We start from the raw sequence: 25,119 nt of genomic DNA, 5'->3' as shown, positions 1-25,119 counted from the left end.
ACAAAAACTTAAAAAATAAAAGTGAACATATTTTCTATTGATATGATGGTGATGAGCTTTTAACAGTTATATAAGTGTTTTGTATTTGCTTTCATCTCTTTTTCTCAATAAATCCATTTATTTGCACCAGAGACTGAGTGTGAACAAAGCAGCTGGATACTTGCTGCCGCCCCCCCACCTTTCCTAACCCCACCCTTCCTAACCCCACCTCACACGCACATACATAACACACACACAGCCAGTGTTTGCTTACGCTCATCGTCCTATTGGAGGGCCTTTTCTTCTTTTCAGTGTGGAAAGATTTTAAAAACTAGAACTAGATGCACAAGTTAGAAATCATGGTGAATTTTCTTGAGTCCACATGATGTCAGAGTTATAGATATAGCCTCAAAAATGTACACAAGCCTCCATTAATATTTAGAATATTGCTCCAGGGGAAGTTGCGCCTCGATCACAAGCCTTTCGTTGCCGTCAGCACGCTTCTGGCTGGACTCTGACTGGATGTTTGACCACTCTTCTCATCTCTGGTGTTAGTAGGTCAAAGCTTTCTCATGTTTTAAGTCAACCTAAAATATTCAAATAAATAAAAAAAACATTGCTTTTCACATCACAGGCCCCAAAAAACTGGTTCTGGAGCAAAAAACAGAGGCTGACACGGCTCTTGTGGAATGGTCTTGATATCAACCCTCCTGAAAATATTTGGACTATGATTGTTGAAAAAGTGTGATTTTTCTGACTCTTGTATTTGAATCTTTGCTGAAGAGAAAATCGTCTCCATTAAATTCAAACTTCTGCTGCAAAATTTAGTCTTTAAAACTTACAAAAGATCAATGTTATTAATTCCACTCTGAGAAAAGAACTGTTCAAATTTTCCCAAAAACCCAAAATCAGACATTCATGACTATGAATGTAGGGAAACTTCTGACCAGCACCGTAGAACACAGAGTAAAATCTGCTTCCAGAGTTTGGTTTCATCACTTTGTTTTGCTGATCATAATAAAGATTAATACCCAGTTTTTCTGGGTTTCCATGTGAACAGTGGGAGGGGACCACGTGGCCCCCGCCTCCCGGGGTCCCATCACATGTTGCGGGTTAAGAAGTGGCGCTCTGGGTCCCGACTGAGCGTCTGGACGTGACGGAAGCGATGGGCGATACCAGACTCCCCACTGTGAGGCTCCAACATGCAACATGAGGGAAAAGATGAGAAACAGATTTCTGACTGGAGGGTCTAACACCATGACGGACAAGGAAACAACACGGCGGGGACGGAGAGTACTTTTATTGAGCAAAGTTTTTCGGAACATAGATGTGTTTAATATGACGTAGAAAATAACAGATTCCTCCTGTAACAATGGGTTTGGCACTAGAACTGGCAGAAACTGACCCACTTCTGCAGTACTGGCTTCATATGAGCTGAGTGGATCCAGGACTGAACCTTCCTCCTTCACAGAAACAGACGCCATGTTGTCATTACAGTCCATACATTCTGAGGACGTCCCGAATTATGTTTCCTTAAAGTTTCCCGCAGGTGGATGTGTTTGTACTAAATGTGTCCAAGAGACAAAGACCAATATCTTACACATGTTCCTTTTTACATTTTCATATTTGGCACAAAACTGCATGATCACATCACAGGGAAAACACCGAAGATATGCTATGAAGGTGAAGAGTCCTGTAGCTCCTTGTAAATGTATGAATTCATTTTTTTCAAAGCCTTTTATAACAGAGTTAATTTATTTTATCAATATTCTTGTGACACACCGACACAGTCGTGTTGCAGCGTAAAGAAAACGATATATGGTGGGCATTTTGTCTCATAACTCATTCAATTAAAAGAAAAGCTTTATTTATCCCAAAGGAAACTTAAATGTTGTCAGAACTCGCATCAAATATTTGATATTTGGTGATGATGTGGACAGGAAGGATCTCCAGTAGCAGTCAGCCTTTCAACAACTCTCAAGAAGCCTCTGACTAAAGACTGTCTCATGACTGTCATGACATGCTAACAGCTAACAACTCAATAGGGTAACATGCTAGCAGCTTAACAGGGTAACATGCTAGCAGCTTAACAGGGTAACATGCTAGCAGCTTAACAGGGTAACATGCTAGCAGCTTAACAGGGTAACATGCTAGCAGTTTAACAGGGTAACATGCTAGCAGCTCTGGCAGCAGAGACAACGCTCCGCAACTGAGCTGTCCATCAGTTGTTGGAAAGCTCTGCTCATATCCACCACATTTGCTTGTGCTGCTCCAGTTTAAATTGACCTTTCAGCATGACGACCATAAACATGCAGCCGCTGCTAATCAAACAGAGTGGCCTAGTCAAAGTCCAGACATAAATCAATATGAGAATGTGTATCTAATCTCTTATGAGTGATCTGGAGCTAAAATTTTTCTTTACAAAATGTTGAAACCCATTTCGTTTTCAGTCCACCTCTGAATTATACACGACTTTGTGTTGACATTAACTTTCATGATTTAAACAGAAAAATGTTTGTTTTAAACAGAATGAATAGCTTAGTAAGCCCTGATCAAGTTGGCCAATGAGATGCTACATCTGATAGTATGCATCTGTACTCATGATTAGATACATGAAAACATCACCAGTGAACTTTATGTTTAATGCTCAAAACGACCTCAGAATAGAATTAATTCTGGAGCAGCAGAACATCCCAAATCATTCAGAAAAAAAACAAAACAAACAAAAAAAAACCCCACTCCAGCTGAAAATTAAATTTGCCATTTCAGAAACATACTCTAGTGTTCCATTAGTTCCTGCCCCTGACGTGTCAGTCGTGCTGAGCATCATCATCCAGCAGCTCATTGACCTTGTTGCTGTTTTCAAATCCACATCCAACACCTGATTCTGGAGCGAACAGCCAGAAAACTGTTTGAGCTTCTCTCTGTTGTTCTTCAGCAGGAATCATCCTGCTTGTTAAAGAACACCATGGGCCCCGACAGCAGAACCACCATCCCAATATGTATGGAAATTACTAGTGCTGGAAAAATATTACATTAGTACACTCCTATTAAGCAAACATAATGGAATCACTTTCCTCTCAAATAAAGCGATCCGGCTTCTACTTAATTAAACATCCAGCATGAAGGCAGGACAGACGAAGAACAAGCGCCGCAGATCCGATTGGTATGCATTACGACGGGAGTTAACGAACGACACGTTTTCAAAAGCAGGATGGTGTAAATTATCAAAGAGCGATGTTCCTATTAACATGCACACAAATACTGGAAAGCTGGAGTGTGAGGACACACACACACACACACACACCAGCGCCTTGTCTGACTGGCATCTACATCTCTGTTTCAATCAGAGCCGAGAGGATAAAGGAAATAAGGCTTTAGATCATTATGGATCCGAGTTGTGATCTGCTCTCATTTCTTTAACATGAGTCTGTTTTTCCACCCTCTTCCTCTTCCTGGGTTTCATATGAGAGTGTTGCCATACCTCGGCAACCCTCCGAATTATTTGGAAATTGCGGCGAGGAATCAGTGCGGTTGTCAGCCTGCTGCAATTTCCTCACAGCCTCCATTATTCATGCGTGTTTGTATGCAGGAGCGACGGCAGTGAAAAGGTTGAGGCTGCCGCTGACGAGACACAAAGAGAAACATGACAGCAATCACAACAACAACGGCGACACAAATATCACCAAGAAGCTCCTCTGACCTCAGATGTGTGACCAAAAAAATAAAATAAAATAAAAAAATATCCTCAATGTTTACCTTTTTGACAATAAATGGTTACATTTAACCCTGAGGCCAAACAGTGACAATGTAGTCCGAGTTTCAACAAAGTGAAGCTAATCCAAATGTTAGCTCTGAGCGCTTCCGACCGACGGGAAACCGCTCTATCAGCTGAATCAGCTGTTCAGGGAAGAAGTTGGTTTATCATCAGCCGCATTTGTTGCCAACTTTCGTGAGTAAAACGATGCTTCAAAGTCAGCTTGGCTTTGTTCTGAAAAGCATTTGGATCAGGGAACCACCATGACTGAGACACAGAACCGCTAATATGCTAGCTCATATTAGCTTAAAACATTTTAACCAACATATTGTATTTCACTTTGATGGTAGAAAACGAGTCATCAGGTCATCACGGAGCCTGTCTGTAAACATGGGAGGAAATAAAATAACTCCACCACTTGTAATGATTAATTCAATAATTAAGTTGTTTCCACAGATGTTCCCACCAGACAGGAAAAAATATATATTTTAGTCATTAAAATAGTTTAGTGTCACAACAGTTGCAATGTGTTGCTTCATATATAGCGGCGTATTTAATTTGGCAGTATTGCCCTTTTGGATTTTACTTTAAGAAATGTTTTGATGTAAACTATGTTTCTATAGCATATTATATCTGTGAGAGTTGCTGCTGCTGAAGTTTCACCATCAGATGTCAAATCTATTTTTAAGAGTTTCCCATTTTGCTGGGAATATTTTAATCAATACTTCGATTGGCTGCCAGAGTCTGAGCTCAGGAAAGTGTCTCCGTATTTAAAGGGTGAATTTGACACTAGTGATAAAACATTTTTCACTTCTACTGTCGACATTTTGTATAAGTTGGAATTTGACATAAGTGCTGGTGAGATTTTTTTTTAATTTTTAATTTTAGGTGAGAACTTCACTCTCAAAGAGGTTTATGTCTAACTTTATTGATAAACTTAAATCTTTAAGTTAGCTAGCATCATCCCAGTTAGCTTAGCTACCGGAGTTAAAACTCTGCCTTCGTGTGTGTCGTCAGTTTGTTTTTGAAACAAATGTTATGTTCCTGTTCAGTGAAACCCTGACCCTAAAATGCACCTTGTAAAATGTCCAAATTTAAGGACTGCAACCTTCCAAGGCCGCCTTTGAAGGCTGACCAGTAACAGCGAAGCAACGAAGGCTGTCTGAATTCAAAGACTCCTACAAATCCGTACTTTTTCCCCTCAATTTGATGGACGAGTCTAGAGTATCTTTTTTTCTCCCCAGAACAAACTGAGTTTAATTCGTGAAACAACGGCGGATAAAGTGGGAGTGCAATAGCGGAGTATGGTTTTATATGAAAGTATATTAAAATCTGGTGATTAAAAAAAAAGATTAAAGCGATTGTATTGTTAGGTTTATGTCATTTTTTTGCGAAAAAAAGAAGAAAATAATAAAAATTTAATTTAATAATTTAATTGAATAGGAAAAACATTTTCCCAGCTTGAGTTAGCAATGTAACTGTTGCTAAGCGACAGGGGGTAGGCGTTTATACAAGATACATTGGCAGCTTGAAAAGTCCTCGAAACTTAGAACAATAGAGATTAGTCTATATATAAATAATTCACAGAGCTGGTTGATGTTTTTGCTGATGTTAGGTGTGAGCAGGTCTGCTGTACACAGAGGCAGATCGCTTAGATGAACAGATATGGTGAAAAACGTCCAGAAAACACTTCATCTCATACAGTCAGAGATTCATAATGTAAGCATTGACACTTTGTAGAACATGGCACCATCACCTGAGATGAGTGGCAGGCAGAGAACGGCCTGGAATGATTCAGTTCTTGGTGGAAACACACTGCTGCCTTAGAAAATATCTGAAATCTCAGATCCATAAACCAAGAAACTAATAAACCAAAAAAATTCCTTTATCGAATTTCTGAATAAGTAACCAAATCTATGATATTACCACAAAACTAAGTAATAAACCCAGGATTTTTTTTTTTACTTCTATTTTATATCGCTTCAACTATCCATCTTCAAATAAATCATAACTGCCCTGATGTTTTGACTTTCAGGGCTCTATTGTGTTCATATAGAAACTCTTCATTTGTTTTAATAATTTCTGTTTTCTTAGACAAACATGATCTCAGTAGCAAACAGCAGCATTTTTAAAAGTTGCTTTAGCTCTCCGCTAATAGCAAAAGTGCAACCCCGGATTTCACTGGCCTGCTGCGCTGACGCCACACTTCATGGAGTCATGCTTAGAGAAGAACAAAGCAACATCAAAATAAAAGTCATGATCACAGCTCTGTACAGTAGGGAGGTGCTCCCTCTGGATGTGTGTTTCTGGTCCCGCTACTGCTTCACGCCGGGCTCGGAGGACGCTTTGCCACTTTTCTTACGCTTCTTCTTGAGCTTGTAGACGTAGAAGGTTTTGTTCTGGAATGTTCTGGTGAACAGCCTGGTGTAAGCCTCGGCGTCCGTCTTAATGGCCTCGCAGAAGCGAGGGTGGGAGGCGGGGACGAGGTCCGGCTCGTTCTCACCTGGTCCATCCATGATCTGAAGGGGAGGAAATGTGTCGACGTCAGCAGCAGCAGCAGAAAGTCGCTAGCTACTGTATATTATTAAACATAACATGGACAAATTAAGATGAACTGTGGAGGTGGACAGACAGACTCCTGCTTTGTGATCCCTCAGTCTGCCTGCAATGACCCTGAGAAAGTCGGCTACACTGACTTTCAGTGCTTATTGAGGAATATACACTGATCCATTGATAAACACTCTACCTCAGAAAGCCTGGACACAGAGATACCAAGTTTAGGGAGTGGATTTTTTAGAAAGTCAAGAAACTGTCATTTTAATTAAAAAATAAAAGGTTTTATCACTAACTCTGCCAGAGGAGGTCAGTTTTACCCCATCCAAGGCGCTGTACGTACATAGTCTGATATTTATAAAAATAAATATCTCCATCACATTGTTTTTAAAAAGTATACCACACACACAACTGTTTTCAGGAAAGTTTTCATCTACATGAACCTGCACAAATCTCCCACTGAGAGCTGTTTTAAACATGCCAAACCTGTAGGGGGCAGTGTAGCGCACAGCTAAAACCTGTCAGCCAATCAGAATACTTCAAAATAACCATGACTTCCTGTTAGAAATTAAAGTTATTAAAATTAAACACTGTGTTGATTGGAATTCGTGTCAAAGCAAATATGTTGACACACTAACGCATTATTTGTCACACACTGCAATGCGCAGGACCCTAAATCTCCAAAGCCTTTGAAGGGGATGTCATTAAAAGCAAATAAAATCTAAAATCATATGTTAAAAATGCTCTCTGTAATGGCTGGAATAGTAATGATGATGACAAAAATAAATAAAGGTAAGAAGAAATGAAGAACTGAGGCAAAGAAAGGCTAGTGAGAAATTAACGACAGAATGAGAGCAAGAAATGTTCAGACAGAAAGACACATCCTCACAGCATCACTTCAATAAAGCTGTCTACATGTCAGGTATTGTGTATGCTGCGTGACATTTACAGCGGCACAAACACACACACCGACTCTGAACTGCTGCGTTTTAAGTGTCTTACAGCACACTGGGCCAGACTGAGGCTTGACTCGCCTCTGGTAATCCAGAGAGCCAAGCAAGCCACATCCAGCAAGAGTGAAAAGGGAAAAGTGTGTGTTGTGTGTGTGTGTGTGTGTGTGTGTGATGAGAGAGGAAAGAGCAACGGCAAGAAAGTGAGAAGCAGCGCCGCGCTGATAAGAAGTGAGACTATTGATCTCTCTGCGGAGGCTGAGAGATTCCACCGAGCAATAAACGTCGACCAAGAAGGCACACCCAACAACACACACACACACACACAAACACACACGCACGCACACACACATACACGAGTCAACATGAGTCACGTAGAATAAATGCCACCCACATGTCCGTTGGCCAGGTCCAGCAGGTCCCGCAGTCTGCAGCCTCTCCGGTGCCTCCGCTCGTAGCAGATGCTGTTCTCCAGAACCACGTAGTCGGCCCCCACCGCCTTCAGGATGTCATACACTTCCTCTGGGGACCGCCGAGCGTACACCTGATACACCTGATCACGCACACACACACACACACACACACACACACACACAGTAAACAGTGGATTTTATTCAGGTTTCTATGGATCGTTAATTCTCAGCAATATTGCTGGAGGGAGGAACCTCTCTCCTGGAACTGAATTAACAGGCACATTTAACTTTTAACTACCGTTGGTTCAGCTTCAATTACGAGTCCTTTACAAAAGCAAATGAAAAAAAATTAAAAGTGAAAAACAGCAGGATGTGAATAATAGAAGTATTGCAACAAATCACAGTCATAATTTGTCTGTTATAGATGGTAAAGTAGATCCACACAATATTCTGCAAAAAACAGAAAATGTCAGTAGGAATATTTAAAAAGTGTTACATTTAACCACGGCTCTAAGTTCACACAAAGATGGCGGATTATGGAAGATGGCAGTGATGAATCCTCCCGGCAGAAGCCAAGGTCGATCAACCAAAATTACTACAAATCAACAATTCACCCAGGGGGTCATAAAAGAAACAGGAACAACAGCTAAAGGACAGTAGATCTCACTTTCCTCAGCTAAGGTCCGAGTTCAATATTTAACAACAGAATGGGCATCTGTTAGAGAGTTCCAAACCAAAACCACTGCAGACAAAACAAAACAAAAAGGGCACATCTCACATTTCCCAAAAAACATCAAAATAATCCTCAAGACGCTTTGGAAAAATGTCTTTGGATCTCTAGGATGGTGTAGGTGGGGTTATATCTGATTTACAACTAAAAAGTATTTCAGAACAAGACTGACAGTCAAACATAGTGGTGGTAGTGTCATGGTTTGGGCTTGGTTTAATTGATGGAATCATAAATTCTGCTCTTTACCAGAACATCCTGCAGCGGGAATGTCCAGTCATCAGAACCAGACCATAAGCCCAATAACACTTTGATTCTCCACCAGGACAATCATCCACAGCACAGTATGAAAATATATATATTTTGGAGTGCCATAGACAAGGTCCGCACTTCCATTTCAGTAAATGTAAAATGAGGCTAACATGCTGATCATTCTCTTCAGTGTGGCAGAATTTAAATATTTCTTGCTCATTGCCAGGTATGAGAACAGACTCTTGATATCAGTTGTTGCTAAGAGGCTCAACTAGTTACTGAGTTTGGAGGATATTTGATATTTATGCAGACCTCAGGTTGCTGAGTAATTGAGAAAAACATATTTCATGTAGAGGATTTAAAACTGACAATTTCACTAAAATGCAGTAACTACAAAAAATAACAGTACAGTTAGTTTAGAACATATTGACAGAAAACTGTCAATAATATCTACAATTATCTAAATAAATCTAAGTAAATATCTACTATATATACTATTTACCTCTTGGAAGCTACAGGCAGCTGGCTAGCTACCAGAACATTCTGGCTAGCTACCAGAACATTCTGGCTAGCTTCCAGAACAGCTAGCTAATTACCAGAACAACAAGCTAGCTACCTAGCTACCAGAACAACTGACAAGCTACCAGAATAAGCTGGCTAGCTACCAGAACAACTGGCTAGCTACCAGAACAGCTGGCTAGCTACCAGAACAACTGGCTAGCTACCAGAACAACTGGCTAGCTACCAGAACAACTATCCCAGCTACAAGCTGCAAAGAGCAAAACAGCAAACACAGATCTATATTTACAACAACATTTAGTGGGTGTTTTAGTGTGCAAGATTAACATTATTAGACTATTTTAAAAGCCAACTGATATTGTTCTTTCCTAACTGAAAGAAATTGTTATGCATTTTTATTTGATATTTTTTGTGTAAATATCTTGAGAACCTGAGGAAGTCAACCAATGGCTTTCACACATTCAACCCAGAGAGGCTCTGAGGCAAAATAACAATAGAGCATAAGTGAAGTTTTACACTGTGTCAAAGAAATGCCGAGGGCTGCATTAAAAGGGAGAAAGCAGAGTTTCTGCAAGAGTTGGTCAGTTTAATCCCAGACCTATTTAAGACCATTATGATTTAGATTTTAAACTTAGATGAAAAACAAAAAATAACTTGAGTTAAATTACTAAACCAATTTCTTTGAAATGGTTAAGTCTGCTAATTTGCATTTCCGTGTTTTTGATTTTGTTTTAGTGTTTTTTGTGATGTCTTTTTGTGTAATGTTTGTGTAACAGCATGATTTTATTGTGATGTTTGTGGTGTGGATCTTAGGAAGAGTAGTCTCCATCATGGTAGAGATTAATGAGGATCCTTAAATAAACTAAACTAAACAGGTTAAATAAACCTTTCTTCACTCCTGTCCTTTAACCCTCTGAGTTTACTGACTTCAACACTACCAAATCTACTGGCTGAAATCCTCAGTAGGTTTTAGCCAGCAACTCAAATCCTTGTTTTCAAGCCAAAAATCATCAAGACGTCCTTGTTTTATGACTTGGGATCTTGAATGTGATTAAATATTCCCTAAAGGAATTAAAATAAGCAATTCTGGGAGGAACATCTTTTTGAGGATTTGCATGACACATAAAATGTTCAGCTTTAAATTTTGTCTGACTGGATACTCCCTGCTTGGAGTCGCCGGCTTCAAGGCAACAAGAACATCTAATTCAAATTCCAGACATCTGTACTGCTGGACAGGAGATGGTTAAACATATGTGAGAACTACAAACTGTGAAATGAATAAATGGCATTAGGACATTTCTTTTTGGACAAACATAAAGAAGAAGCAAAGATAGAAAAAGAAAAAAGACAGAAAAAGAGATGAAAGAAAGAAATTATTTTTTTACTTTGGAAAACTCATTTATTCACGCAGTAGTGATCCATATAAACATAGCAAACAGAACACCTTCATAATCCCAGATATTCTGATCACTCCTGCTGTACCTATACTCTTCAAAAATCAGTTTTGTGTTCATTATCAATTTTATATTTTTATCTAAAATAAATTGCCCTTTGCTGGACCAAGACAAAAATTCAACAGCTGTTCCCCCACCCACCACCCTTTCATTCTTTTGTCATATGAAAAACCAAAAATAAAAGACAGTTCTGTAAAAATTTTCTCCAACTGATTCCCAAAGATCCCTAAATAGTGGAAATAATTATAGAAACAAAGAAATAAAAAAGAAAAACAGGAAGGAATAAAAAGAAATAAAGAAAAAAAGGATGAAAGAAGGAAACAAGAAAAGAAAGAAAAAAAGGAAGAAAGAGTTGATGGAAGAAGGAAAGAAAGTGGAAATGTATATATTAAAGACACGCAAGTAATTTTAAAACCAGTACAGAAAATCTGGGTATAATTCAGACTTTTTAAGGTCCAAAACTGAGATTATTCAAGCTGCTTGAGCAGCTGTGGTGTGAGTCCACCAGTTAACGTTAACTGGTGGAAAAACAACTTTGTGCACAAAGTTGTTTTTATTTGTGTGGCTGTGTATGACTCCATTTCCCATGTCACACTGATAAAACCGTCGATGTGACATGACGGTGACCCTGAACCCACTGGCCGTACACGCTCCGCTTTCATCAGTCACCAGGTCACCTGCAGAATGGAACCAGCAGGTTTTACTTGCAGAAAGGAGATTTAAATGTAAGAGCCCCTAACAAACACGTTGTGGGCTGAAAACGCATAAAGTATCCTGAAAGTTTCTTGATGTCAGTTGGTCTTATGCTTGATGGAGTTGTGTCAAATGGCCATGGATCAAAGTATTTAGACTTTATGTGGTGTTTACCTTTGACACGCTCCTGCTAACATCTCTATTCAAATACAGAAGAACTCAGCATCAACACATTTCTAACCATCAACAAAGACACACTGTGTCCAGAGTATGTTGAATTATAAACCCTCAAGCAACAAAAACATTTCATTACAAGCTGCAGGTGATGTTCACATGTAAGCGAATACGTGGGGAAACAAATACATTTTGATCCATTTTGGCCTTCCGTCCACCTCCGTTTAACCTTTATATCCATCCACACAAATGGACCTCCTGCCGCCATGTTTAATTCTTAACAGGAAGCCATGCTAATTTTGAAGGATTTTGATTGGCTGGCAGGTTTTAGCTTTGCAAAACACTGCCCCCTGTAGGTTTGGCATGTTTAAAACAACACTCTGTGGGGGATTTGGGCGGATTCATGTGGATAAAAGTTTTTCCGAAATTGACCCAGTGTGTACAATATTATTTTTTCAAATGATGTGGTACATGTATACATTTTTATACATGTACCACATTTTTATACAAGGCCTTAAAGGCTAGCTAAACTCCAAATCAACTTTTTTTTTTTTTGCTGATTAACTGTCTAAATAGGTTATTTACGGTTCTACTCTTATATTTTTGTGCAAATTTTGACATTTTCGTGTGAATGAGACCTAAAACTGTCTTAGTGTTGGCCTCCTTCGGTCGAATGCAGCCTAAGCAGTTGAAATTTCCGAGTGGCTGCAGCAGTACAGCTTGCTACAACCTCGTCACAGCCACGCGTTCGGGTATAAAACCGTCTCTCTCAAACACACAGTCTCCAACAAAACACAAAAATGTTGACAGATTTGTTTCCTTTAATAAAAATACGCTAGAAGGGTCTGAAAAGTCAAACATAGTGACAAAGTGGCTAATTTGACAACGTCACTTCTTTCGTCCAGCCGCGCTCATCCCCTCCACTCATCCTCACACTCAGCTGTTTCTTGGCTCCACCCACTTTTCTGGACTTTTTCAGAATTTGCCGGGGCGGGCTTTAGCTTTCACGGGGGGCGGGGGGGTAAGTTACACTTTAATGATCTCTATGGATTAAGAGTCAAGGTTTGTAGCAAATCATGCAAAATGTCTGTGAATAACATCACATATTATGTTGCCATAAAACAAAACCACAATGACAAGGACTGTAAAGAGTTAAATAAGTCATCGTCACCTAGAGTGGTGAAGGAATCTGAGGAGGGAAGCACTTTGGCTCAGAACCTTAAATCCACTAACTGTCAGGATCCGTGTTTTTGTGTGTTTGTTTTTGAGTTTTTCCTGTGTAGTCCTGTTCCTGAGTCTCGGTCCTGTCCTCCCCGTTGATTGCTTCCCATGTGTGTCTCATTTCCCCTGATTACCCGTGTATTTAAACCCACCTGTGTCTGTGTTCGTTGTCGGATCCTTGTCGTAGTCAGATTCTAGTGTGCTCATAGTTGAACTGATGAATCCTGTGTCGACTCGTTTTCAGTCTTATATTCAGTTGCTACCGGTATTAGCTGACTAACAGGAACAGGACTACACAGGAAAAGCTCAAAAACAAACACACAAAAACACGGATCCTGACAGTAACCAGATTCACAACACATGCCTCTTTATTTATAACGGAGAAACATCACATTATTTCCACTTAAACAGAAACTGAGATTCACTTCAAATCCAATGAAAAGAAAAGAATCAAGCAAATCATTAAATTACACCTATTTTTTTAAACACACATTCACACACTTTGCAGGCTGAGTCTACAGCAGTGTCGTGGGTCATTAGTGAGGCCCCATGCGGGTTCCCGGCCTCGCCAGCGCCGCAGCATAGCTCGCTTCCTGCTGGGATGCAGAACACAGGCTCAGCTGGGCAGGAGATGACCTACACATCACTTCCTGCTCACTGAGAGGAAGGCGCACGCTGAATGAAGGAGCAGCCAGACTAATGAACACTGATCAGTTCTGTTATATAATCATGACATAAGGACATTATGGCACAGAGGTCAAAGACAAGATACTAAACAGTGAAATGACAGGAAAAGCTTTCAGTCAGAAAATAAAACATATATGAATAATTTGTTTTTTTTAAGGTGTTAAACTGTCAGCAGCTTGTAGGGAAACCCTGATAGCATTTCTGATCAACACACAGATAACTCCCACTTTACTGGAACGCAGCCCCTTCAGACTGCATTGTCCTGCCCTGTATTGATTTAATGGAAATACATTGTACTCTGTGCATCTACAGATCTATGCCTGTTTCACATGTTCATTGAAGCCCTTTACATCTGCAGGTTGATCTCTGACAGGCCAAAGAGGGACTGGATGCTACTGCATGGACAGATTCTTATAAAGAAAAAAAAAAAAACCTTAAAGCTGCAGTAGGTAACATATAAAAATATGTTTTTTACATATTTGTTAAAACTGTCACCATCTCCTGACAGTAGAATATGAAACAGATAATCAGGGCGCACATGATTATGATTGACAGCATTAAGACCCTCCTCCTCATCCTCATTGGTTGTTCTGCAGATGGCAGTAGGACCACAGGGAGGCAGAGGAACTTGATTTCTTTCATAGATTATCTGTCTCGTGTTCTACTGTGAGGACACTGACATTTTTAGCAAATATATTAAAAATATATTTTTATAAATTACCTAGTGCAGCTTTAAAATATGGAAAAGTAACATTTCTGAGAGTTTACTGCTTAAATACTGGCATATGAAAAAAACTAAAACAAAGGAACTTTATGGAATTTTGTTTGTTTTTCTAATAAATAATCTATAAGTGGATGACATTCTAGCAACTAGTATGCAGTTCACCCCAAGAGACAACCGCAAGATGCTGAGATGCTAAAATGCTAAAGAAAAGTTCTTAAAATGTCATCATGGGACCTGCAGCAGGATTTTATAGTTCATTTTAAAATGAATGCCTCTAATGTACAATCATGAAGAGTCAGCACAAGATGAATTTTAATGTGAGTTGTGCAGGGAGGAAACTTTTGCTCACTTATTGATGTTGAGTCCAACAGAGAGGCCTGAGCTTTTCACATGTTGATGTCAGAAGGATTTTCAGCTGGAGATGAAACCTTTACTACAAATGATCAAGCGCTCACTAAATGCGTGCTGTTATTGCATTTTAAGTAATAAAATGTTTACTTTCCTATTTAAAATAAGGGACTGAATTATGTGGTTATTTGCATCTTTTAATGTATTTCTAATATTGTATAAAAAGGACTTAAATGAAAAATCTTTATCCGATTAATAGCCAGAATCATCAATAGATTAATCAATAACTAAAATGATTGCTAGTGTAAGAAGAAAAGCTTTTAAAGGCTAAAGAAGACCTGAGACTGGGGTTAAAGTTCACCTCCAAGCAGAACAACCACAGACATACAACCAGAGCTGCAATGCAATGGTTTAGATCAAAGCACATTTAATGGCCTAATCAAAGCACAGACCTAAATCTGATTAAAAATATAAAATCGATGTTCATGGTGGCTCTCTGCCTAATCTGACTGAAATGATTCTGACTCTGCAAAGATTTCATTTTGTAGATTGACAAACATGAAAAAAATAAAACTGATCATAAGCATGAGTATTTATGCTAGGCACTGTATAATTTTATCAAGACTAAAACAACATTACATGCCCTATTCTGTCTGAAACCTTCAAAAAGAAAGCAAAAGGCTTTTACCTTGACACTCTGAGGTAAATTTCCCATAACTGAACTCACAGTCCCCCTGGAGTTTTCTGATCTGATTGCTTTAGTTAAGTTTCACAGTCGCTGTGTAACATAAAGCCTGCAGGCAGGCAGGCAGGCAGGCAGGCAGGCGGCCGTACCTGTCTGGTCCGCTCCCGCAGGTCTTTATCTTCATAATGTGGGTGGTTGGTGAGAACTCTGCCTGTGCACAGCTTGATGCCAGCCAGGAGCTGCATGCTTCCAGCAAACACGGCCTGCTTTGGGGTCTTCGTGCTGTGGACAAACAGAGGAGGACGACTCAGCACTCATGTCGAAAAATATGATCTATCATGCAATCCAAGATTGGGCTTTTACCCAGCTAAAGGAAGAGAGGAAAACGGGAGGAATGAAATGATAAAAAAGTACAAAAAAATAATACATGGAGGAAAGGAGGAGATGAAACAGTCTGAAGGTTATTCACAGATGAATTTAGCCAGTAAAAAAAAGTTGAATTGAATTTCACTTTGTTTTCCAGCTTTGGCATTCAGCCCACAGCTGCTCTCTGATCTGCAGCTATAATCTAAACACACTAAGAGGTTTTTTTTTTCATTCAGAGAAGTGACTTTGAAGACAGCAGCTATCTACATGAAGAGCGAATATAAAAGTGTTCTTTGTTCAGACAAATTAAGCAACTCAACAAGAGGAACAAATACCAAGGACAAACACAGGGAGGTGTTAATAAGTCAGTTTCATAGCATGTCTGATTATAAAATGATTACTTCCTGTAAGCTCTACAAGGTCCACATATAGACAGCAGCTGGTCTAAAAAATATATGCATATAGCTGCAGGCAAAATGATCTTCTGTCAGGTGTTGGGTGGATTAGCAGTGGGATCAGTGTTAGTGGTGATCAGTCAGTATGAAAGTAGAGAATACTCAGAGAAAATGCAGTTTTAGTCATGCAAGCCACTCTAAATAATAAATTAGTCTTTGTTTTAAATGTTAATACAAAAAAAAGAAACCCTGTATTTACAGCAACTGCTCTCTCACATGCAGATGTTGCCATGTGACTCGTTTGCTCCTAACATCATAAATCAGTAAAGAAAGGCTAATGGTGAATTCACTCCAGGAAAATGCTTTGGTCCAGACCAAAGACAACTTTTTTTTTTTTTTTGCCATTTGGTGCTGTTTGCGCTTTTTTCAAACAGATTATAATTTGTAAACATAGCCACACCAGTGACTATCATTGCTCCCATTGGACAGATATGAGGGGGGAGAGCGGGATCACAGAGCTGGAAAAGAAAACAATGTTTGAATGTGAAGAGGAGCTCATTCTGCGCTGGTTTGGTGATGTGAAATCTCTCATTTTTGAACGGTGTCAGGAAATGCTGTTGCAAGTTGAATGAGACCCAGAACATGGTGGCAGCAGCATCACTAAGCAGAAAACAGCGGATTGGTTACGATTTCAGTTCGTGTAGTAGTAGCAGCGTAGTCAGCGATACTGACAGGATCGTTTTTACCACGATGCCCAGCAACAGTGTCTTGTGAAGTCAAAAAAGATGTAGATATACTGTTGGTTCGGATCAAGGCCAGTCTGTATTCACACCAGAAGTAAAAACACACCAGTCAAAAAGTGGGTCTCTGTTCAATTGTTTGGTTTTGTTTGAGCATATTCACACCAACACAAAGGTCTGAACCAAAAGAGGAAGCAACAAACTCTGACACAGAATGCAATAATACTCCATAGAAAAAAAAGCACCTCAAATGCTATCTTTTATATCTTCATACATCATAGGTGCATGCATCTCAGGGTGCATTTACACCAGACCTGGTGGCCCCAGCTGCAGGTCGCTATGGAAGTCTGGTTTGTTTTGGGAGGTGTGAGTGGTCTGCTGAAAAACATACATTACGTCTTGTTCTACTTCAAGAGAACCAAATCCAGGAAGTAGATTTTAGTGCAGGGAATTGTGGGTAAACAGTTCAGGAGATCCAAAGAACAAGTTTCCTTAGTATGAAGAACTGAATGTCTTTCTTGGGATTTTCAGTTCAGTTTCAAAAGGTCTTCTTCATCTAACAAGCTCTGTTGTGAAAGGAAACTTTGACAACAGAATGCGGCAAACCCAACTGAAGAGTGTCCCCGGTCTTACCGGTTCTGTGAAACGGCATCAAAAAGAAAACGGCTAAAATCAATGTTGTCTGGTCAAAGACTTCTAAGAATTCCAGAGTGATTGGAAACTGGCCACGAAACAGTGATTGGTGCATCCTGACTTAGTGATTGACTTTAAGTAAGACTTGTGAACCGTCCATAAGACAGAGAAGAGCATCATCAATGTTTTATTCCATCTATGAAGAACTCTAATTCCAGCTCAACGGCTCCTGCAAGGTAAGAGCTCCTGAGTGCTAATCAGGACGATGACTGATGGTGAGATTCAGAGTGATTAAAGGGGTGATCTTATTGGACTCATATGCAGGACTAGATTACTGAAGTCCCACTTGAAAAGTGAGTACAGTAGTTCAATGAAGGAAACCACTCAGATTCTCTCTGAGACACCTCAGGACGAGTTGAGACACAAACACCACAGAACAGAGCGCAGATTGAGCCCTTTCCTCAAAGGACAAAAAGGGGCCAAATGTTGCTTATTTAGACCATTTAAAAACATGACAAGGAGCAGAACGAAGGAAGCAGAGGAGCGAGTCAGACAAAAGAGAAGCAGAAGTTGCAAAAAAAAAAAAATCGATTTCCATTGAACGGTTGACAGACAAATGAGTAGTGGCGCATGTTTCCTGGATAGAAGCGATTGACTAATTTGTCTTAATTACGCCGACAGATGAACACAGACCCAGCAAACAGAAGAAGCTGGAAGACTGAAGCTACTGAGACTGGGCCTGAATTACCAGGAGGAACAGCGTGAGTTACTAGACTAACCTTTTTCTTCGACAGGGTGAAAAAGTGAGACTGCTCCTGCCATAAAAATGTCAGCTTCGGTTAAATGGGCTAGCACTTAAAATAAGTTGCCTTTATGACTTTTTAATAATCTTCCCTCTCTGAATAAGGGTGGAAGGAGATCAAATCTGGTTGCTGGTCAGTTATAAAGAGCATGATTTAAATTGGCCCTGTTTATTATTACTGGGTTTCCCTTCAGATGAATTTTGTGGTTTATGACTATCAAATAAAGTAAAACGATGATGACTCACTCTTTCATCAGCATTGGATGAATGTGTAAAAATATAATGGTTTCTTGAGTGACCTTTGAACTATGAGTTAGTGATATGGACTTAAAGTTTTATCATGATAATTTGTGTGGTAAGAAATATCTATTGTTTCTTGTGTTGCTTGTGGACTGCATGGCAAACAAACACAAATAATACTTTAAAAAAAGATCTTGTTCGTAACACACTTCTTTAGAACACCAGTCACATAAAGAACTAACAATCCAGATAACACTGTTTGGGGGGACCTTGGGGAATGTAAGTCTTCTGTTTTTCTATTTTTGAATTATGTTCTATACAGAAAATCACCCAAAGCCAATGATTTAGAATTTGAAAAAAGAATTACTTGTATACATTTTGCAATAATAACAAGAAAATGCTCCCTACAGACCCAAACAGCTTACAAGGGTTAAACACAGTCAAATATAAACAACCAACATTTTCTCCCGCGCTCCATCCTGAATGACAGTCTTCAAGGATTTTGTTTTTCCCATTGTTTCCGCTGACAGCTCTGTTGACGGGGCCACGGTTCCCATCAATCAGCTGGTGGCAACAAATTGTTGCAAGCGTTCCTCTTAAACTATCCCCATTAGCATATGTAAATCTGTGTAAATTATAAGGTAGTTCTATACGCCATTCCTGATTTATATGACAGGAAAACTGTTTAAAGTTTTAAAAGCCAGAATCATTATCTCTTAACTGAAAATCTTCTCTCCCGCAACTGGATTTTCGTCTTTTACAAAACGTAGCAACTATCTGAAAGTCCTTTATGCTTTACTGGGTTTTTAAAACAAGGGAGGTACAACTAGCGACTAAAAGTCAGTGATGCTGCATGTTTTGTGAGAACACAAAGTAGCCGGTTTAGATGAGAGTATTCCAGTGTAACTACACCTCTTCATTTACTGAATGCGTGCTCAAGCTTCTCAGATCCTACCATCTAATCATGCTCGCCCATGATGGGCAGTAAGGGTTGTTTTGATGTTGCCAAATATATTATTGGTACGTCAACATCAGTATTATGGATGAACTCATCAGTCAGCCAGTGACTGGCAATCAAACGAGCAAACAACATTTTCCTTATAAATGCATCAAAACAGAACTCACTTTTTGCGAGTGTCAGGAAGAAGCCTACTTTTGCTCCTTTTTTAAAAATTACTGGCAGTCTGTCCACTAGATGGCAGTGCTTTCAATACAGTTAATGGTATGTGTTGAAAATGCATCAATAGGAATCACTGCTACACATACGCAGGGTTTCCCACAGAAATCTTGCTGAGCCCGGTAGTCAGCCCACAGTGTTTTTGTATTAAAAAATGGTAAGTTGACAAGAACTGTTAATGTATCAGTGGGTAATTATGTTACTGGAACAGATTGTTGAACATACTTATACACAACAATTGTCTTAAAAACAACAAAAAATACAATTGAAATAAATAATACGCATTTTCTGCACTTCTGTTAAATCCCAATTAACAGTTTAAGCCAGAGAGTTTGTACAATGTAATGCTGGTCACATTTATAGCTGACCCAAGGTATAAGTGAACTAAGCAGCTGCTTAAGCCCCCACCCCTCAGACCTTCAGGGGGCCCATAAATTCCAACATTTTAACACAGGTCTACCATAAATTTAATATTTTCACAATTGTTTATCGAGAATGAAATTACTGTTAAATTTGAGAATAGAACAATTCAAAGGTTTTAAATTGTTTAACAATTAAATTTAAGATTTAAAGGAGCTGGCAAGTTTACTTTGTAAAAAGACAAAGAAAAATCTTCATAGTTTTATTTAGTTTTATTACCATAGCAACAATCTGATGTTATAGGTTTAATCTTTGTGCTTGAACTCGGTCTGTTCACAAGCACATCTCAGGAAATTACAATTATCAGTGATTACCGTACTTTCCAGACTATAAAGCGCACCTCTCTATAAGCCGCACCTCCAAAGTTTAAAAAAACAAAAAAAACTGGAAACGTACATATATGCCGCACCGGGCTATAAACCGCTGGTATCTCTGCCGCTGTCGGTTTATCACAAGGACGCAATCTGCTGGATTTATTAAGGATGCAGCCCTCCGTCCAACTCCCAACCATGAATTTGTCCATGCCGAGCTTACGTGCAGCGGCTCTATTTCCGTCCTGTACTACCAGATCGATAGCCCTCAACTTAAAAGCTGCATCATATGAACTTCTTCATGTTGTTTCCATGATGAGGGGGAATGAGTTTGAAAACATTTCTCCGTCCTGCCTGCTGCTAGCATGTGCTTGTTCTAATGAAAGTTTGCACTTTCTTCTTTGATTTCTAATTTTGACTTTCAATGATTCACTTCTTGCTGCGGCAGTCGAAGAAAAATCCATAGAAAAGCCACACTGGACTATAAGCTGCATGGTTCCAAGCGTGGGAAAAAAAGTAGCGGCTAATAGTCCAAAAAATACGGTACTTTTCAGCTCTGCCAATTAAACGTATGCCCCTCTCCCAGATTCCAATAAATCTGTATTGAAATTCTGTTAGTGATGCTGAAGTAAGAGGGGCCCTTAAATCGTCTTCTGCTCAAGGCCTCATGCAACCTTCGGCCAGCTCTGCATGATGAGCTAGAGTCGCTACACTGCACATCTAGAGACCAACAGGAAGACATAATATATGTGGCACTACTAGGCAGCAGCGCCATAAAGATATATATACCAGTAGGGAGCAAGCGTTACCTTTTAGTGACTGTTGGGTTTTTAATAAGCTCCACTGAGGCTGTTTGTTTTGTTTGTCTGGGCTCATTGTGACAGGTTTTTTCTGATCTCCTCTCTTGTCAGCCGGTTGGCACTGTAGAGCTCGTTCACATGTTCCAGGATGACTCCGCGGCCACGCGCTCAGAAGTGCCTGACAGGAGCGGAGCAGAGGGGGCATTCGATATGACACAGTTTGATGTATTGCCGCGCGACAACAGAGTGAGCGCAACAGCTCCTCCATGGGCTAAACCACCAGCACATTAACGCACCAAGGAACACATACTAACTTTATCAAGCTGCAGCAAAGACACAGATGGGCAGCGTGTGTGAGATGTAAACACACACACTGAACATAATCCTTTGTTCACACAGATAAATCATTCTCACTGCCTTCCACGCTCAACGCGTCCCTCTAACAACACGACTATAGGTTATATTTGTGGTTTGCATTGAGCTTGGGCAAGCAAAGCAAGCACAGTGGCTTTTACACTTGCTGAAGTATTCGCCAGAGAAAAATGAGGTCCTCACAAAGGCGATACAGATGAACCTGCTCTGCAAGAACACCTTCCAAATCATCCAGTTTGAGTGGCAGGTGATCTGCGCCAAGTTGAACCTCACATTTTCTGAGGTTCAACAAAGCTGCTCAGTTTGATTATGGCGACAGACTTTTTAAATACATTCACAACTAGACTTTTTATGTAAATACGTTTTTTTTTGTTTGTTTGTTTTTTCAGTTTTTGGAACTCTTTATTTAGGTTTACACAATTCAAAATAGAAAATTATGAGAGACAGGCGATTAAATAAACAAACAATAAAAAAAGCCTTTCTATAACCTGTGTACTTTAAAGACACAGGTATACTTTAACCATGCTCTGGGTGAAAAAAAATCTATTTTCATTTGAGAAGATTCAGTTATTTTTTCCATCACACACACCTTCTTTAGTCTCTGCTTCCACTCAGTTACAGTTGGCACACTGCTTGCATGAGGGTTGTCTAAGAGGTCAAAGCTGAAGTAAATAATAGAATCTAGACAAAATGTAAATAATAATAATAATAATAATAATAATAATAATAATAATAATAGTAATATTAACACTTTTACAAGGCATTATATGCCTTAACTTTCAGTTAAGGCATATAATGCCTTATAATGTTAATTTTTTTTTTATTTGTAAAAAAAAATCTTCTATGAGTGGTTGTTACTGAAACATCACCACTGGTCCTGTGGCACTGTAGTTTTCACAACTACTTGGACTTTTTTTAAAAGCACTTGCTGTATAAACAACTAAGTGTTACAGTGAAATTTGCTGACTGGTCCACAGGAGCCCGTTCCTCCTCTGAATGGCTCTCCATGCTGAGTAGCCAGATGAGCCTCCTGAATCTGCAGCAAAACTGCTGTCAAAGCTCTCATTAATAATTTCCACTGACTTCATAATTCTCCAATGTATATATCTCAGCTCAGAGTGTTGAGGAGGGGGGAGTGCAGAAAAAAAAAACTAGCAAAAGAATCTTTTAGAATTAAATTTAGTTCATATGGCTGAGTTTTATGTATATTGTCTGATTTTTGGACTTGTGAAACTTGCCAAAACCAAAGTTAAATTGTGACTTTCATACTGTAACATCAATCTGATTGTGTTGTGCACACAGTGAGGTGTGCTGGGAGCTTTCTGGTTGTTGCTGGCAGCAGCATGCAGGAACCTGCAGGGCGGCGACAGCCCAGAGCCCTGGGAGTCCTGCAATCAGCCGTTTGTGGGAAACACGCGCCTCAGCTTGGGCTGCTTCTCTCTGCGCTGCACCTGTTAACAAACCCACTGCCTTGACTCCTCTGTGCCCAGTAGCGGCCAGGGAGCTGGGCAGAGAACAGCTTTTCGTTTTCTGTGACTGTTTATTGGGAGCTTAGTGTCAGTCTGCAGCTGGGCCGGGAAATCACGGCACATTATTAAGAGGAAAACTGATTTATGCTGTTGCTAAAATAACAAGAGACGCCATTTTATCCCATGAGTCAGATTTAAACATTTGTAAAGATTGCACTTACTCTCACAGGAGTGTTAATAATCCCTCATGTCAACCTGCTTTGCCATGCAAATGAGAGCACAGGGCATGAGTCATTAGATTCAATGAAGGCAGTTTTATCTCCTGTCTAATGACTTTATCCTGATCCAACACCTAATCCTAATTGTGACTTAAAAGGCCAGTGTTATGGGTTTTCTGTGCAAATAGTGCAATTTTAAATCACAATCAAGTAACTTTGTTACCTTCTGTTAATAAAAAAAAAAAATGTAAATATCAAATATGACTTAAAAAAATTTGACCTTGCAATTTAACACGTTGAAATTGGGCCTCTGTCTCTTTAAGAACTCCTGGTCTTTCTGAAGCTCTGCCTTCAGAAAATTATCACACGGCTCCTCTATTAACTCTTCAACAGCGTTTTTACCAGCATTGCACCAAGAAGTTGCATGTAGAATGAGCTCAGCAGACATGCAGTTGCACCAGGTGTTTGCTAATTGCTGCTGGCTAGTCTGAAGGAGCTGAGTGGGGGAGGCGCCAGAGAGGGAGGTTCTGTGTGGCGGAAGCTCGAAAGCTTGGAAACTGCAGCTCTAAGGAGGAGCTGTGAGGAAAAGGCGGGGCTAGATCCACCCAGTGACTGGTTGTTCCCATGGAGAGGTAACTTACCAGCAGAACACAACACCCCTTTGGAACAGGCAGTTAGTTCTTCACCAAAACAGGAATATTTATCAATCTAGATAGGCTTTCAGGAAAATATTTCCTGTCTTTAGTGAATCATTTTGAAAATACAGATGTTGTGCTCTGAAGTGGCTCTGGAGCCAATCAGTTGTTGGCCACCACTATGAATGTTTTCTGGTTACACCACTGCCTGAGTCAAGGTCAAGTCAAAGTCATCGTTCTTCTTTTTTAATTATGGTCTTAGAGATTTTTGCTTTGCTTTTACATAAACTTGACTTTGAGAAAATCCAAGACCGAACTGAAAGAACTCCGTCACGTGTCCTCCCCAACTGACGCCGTACCCAGAAGTCACCACTGATCCTCAACCAGATTCATGTCTGGACTTTGACTGTCATCTCAACCCATTATTTGAGCTTTGGAGGTGTGTTCAGGGTCGCTGTCCTGCTGGAAGGTGAACCTGAGCCCAGGTCTGCAGCTACTGCAGCCTCTAACAGGTTTTCCTCCAAGGATTATCCTGTGTTCAGCCTTCGCTGTCCCTGGTGAAGGAACAGAATCCCCACAGCATGATGCTGCTGCCACCATGTTTCACTATTTACTAATTGAGTGAAGTCTACATTTTCGCACTGAATGTTATATTGCTGTATTCTTTCCCTTCTCTACATTTATGCCGTGCTTGTTTGTCTATGACATTGAATTCTATTAAAATACGAAGAAATTTGTGACTTTTCCATTATAAAATGTGACAAAGTTCAATGGGGTGAACCGTTTTACAATAATACTAAGCAAAGGCATGAAGAGATGCGTTTGATAGGGCAGATTTTGCTCATTGCTCTTGAGCAGATGCAGCTTTATTTTCTCTTTTTTCTTCTTTCATAAACTGGATTTTATATAACAAGAGTGCACTTTACCTGAGTGTTCTTATTTACTGATTAATTGAAAATCATTTTTTGAGTTGGGGAAAACAGCCTGAGTCTGAGGGTACTTCAAGTCTTCAGTATTTATTAAATGTCGATTGTACTTGAGACAAGTTGGCAAGATTGCACAAACTGATTAAAATCTGTTTAGAAATGTTCTTTGGCCTAAAAGCTCCATTATACACTCTGTATCCACTTTATTAGGTACACCTGATCACTCACAAAAAGTGAATCAACCAATCGCATTGCAGCAATGCATTTGGGCACAGACAACCAGTGTAAGTTCAACTAAACCGTATGAATGGGAACAAATGGGGTTTGAGTGACTTTAAACATGTTGTGTTTGTTAGAACCAGAGGGTCAGTCAGTCTCAGGTCAGTCTGAGGTCTTCACAAACTGCTGATCTACTAGGATTTACCAGTTTTAAAAAATTTTAAAAAAGAGAAAGTATTCAGTGGGCCACAATTAAATCT

General features: G+C 39.7%; 1 protein-coding gene across 1 annotated transcript in view; it reads right to left on the bottom strand.

Moving 5' to 3' along the window:
- Positions 1-1,261: 1,261 nt before the first annotated feature.
- dpy19l3 (dpy-19 like C-mannosyltransferase 3) overlaps positions 1,262-25,119 on the bottom strand; it is a 62,213-nt gene continuing 38,355 nt past the window's right edge. The window contains exons 16-18 of the mRNA XM_007560704.2: positions 15,286-15,418; positions 7,634-7,792; positions 1,262-6,255 (exon numbers count right to left, since the gene is read on the bottom strand). Of these exons, the coding sequence (XP_007560766.1) occupies positions 6,052-6,255; positions 7,634-7,792; positions 15,286-15,418 (496 nt within the window). The 3' untranslated portion in view covers positions 1,262-6,051. The remainder of the gene's footprint in view (positions 6,256-7,633; positions 7,793-15,285; positions 15,419-25,119) is intronic.

This window comes from Poecilia formosa, unplaced genomic scaffold, assembly GCF_000485575.1.
Source record: "Poecilia formosa unplaced genomic scaffold, Poecilia_formosa-5.1.2 Scaffold119, whole genome shotgun sequence".
Lineage (NCBI taxonomy): Eukaryota > Metazoa > Chordata > Actinopteri > Cyprinodontiformes > Poeciliidae > Poecilia > Poecilia formosa.
This window is presented reverse-complemented; position numbering and strand designations above follow the sequence as displayed.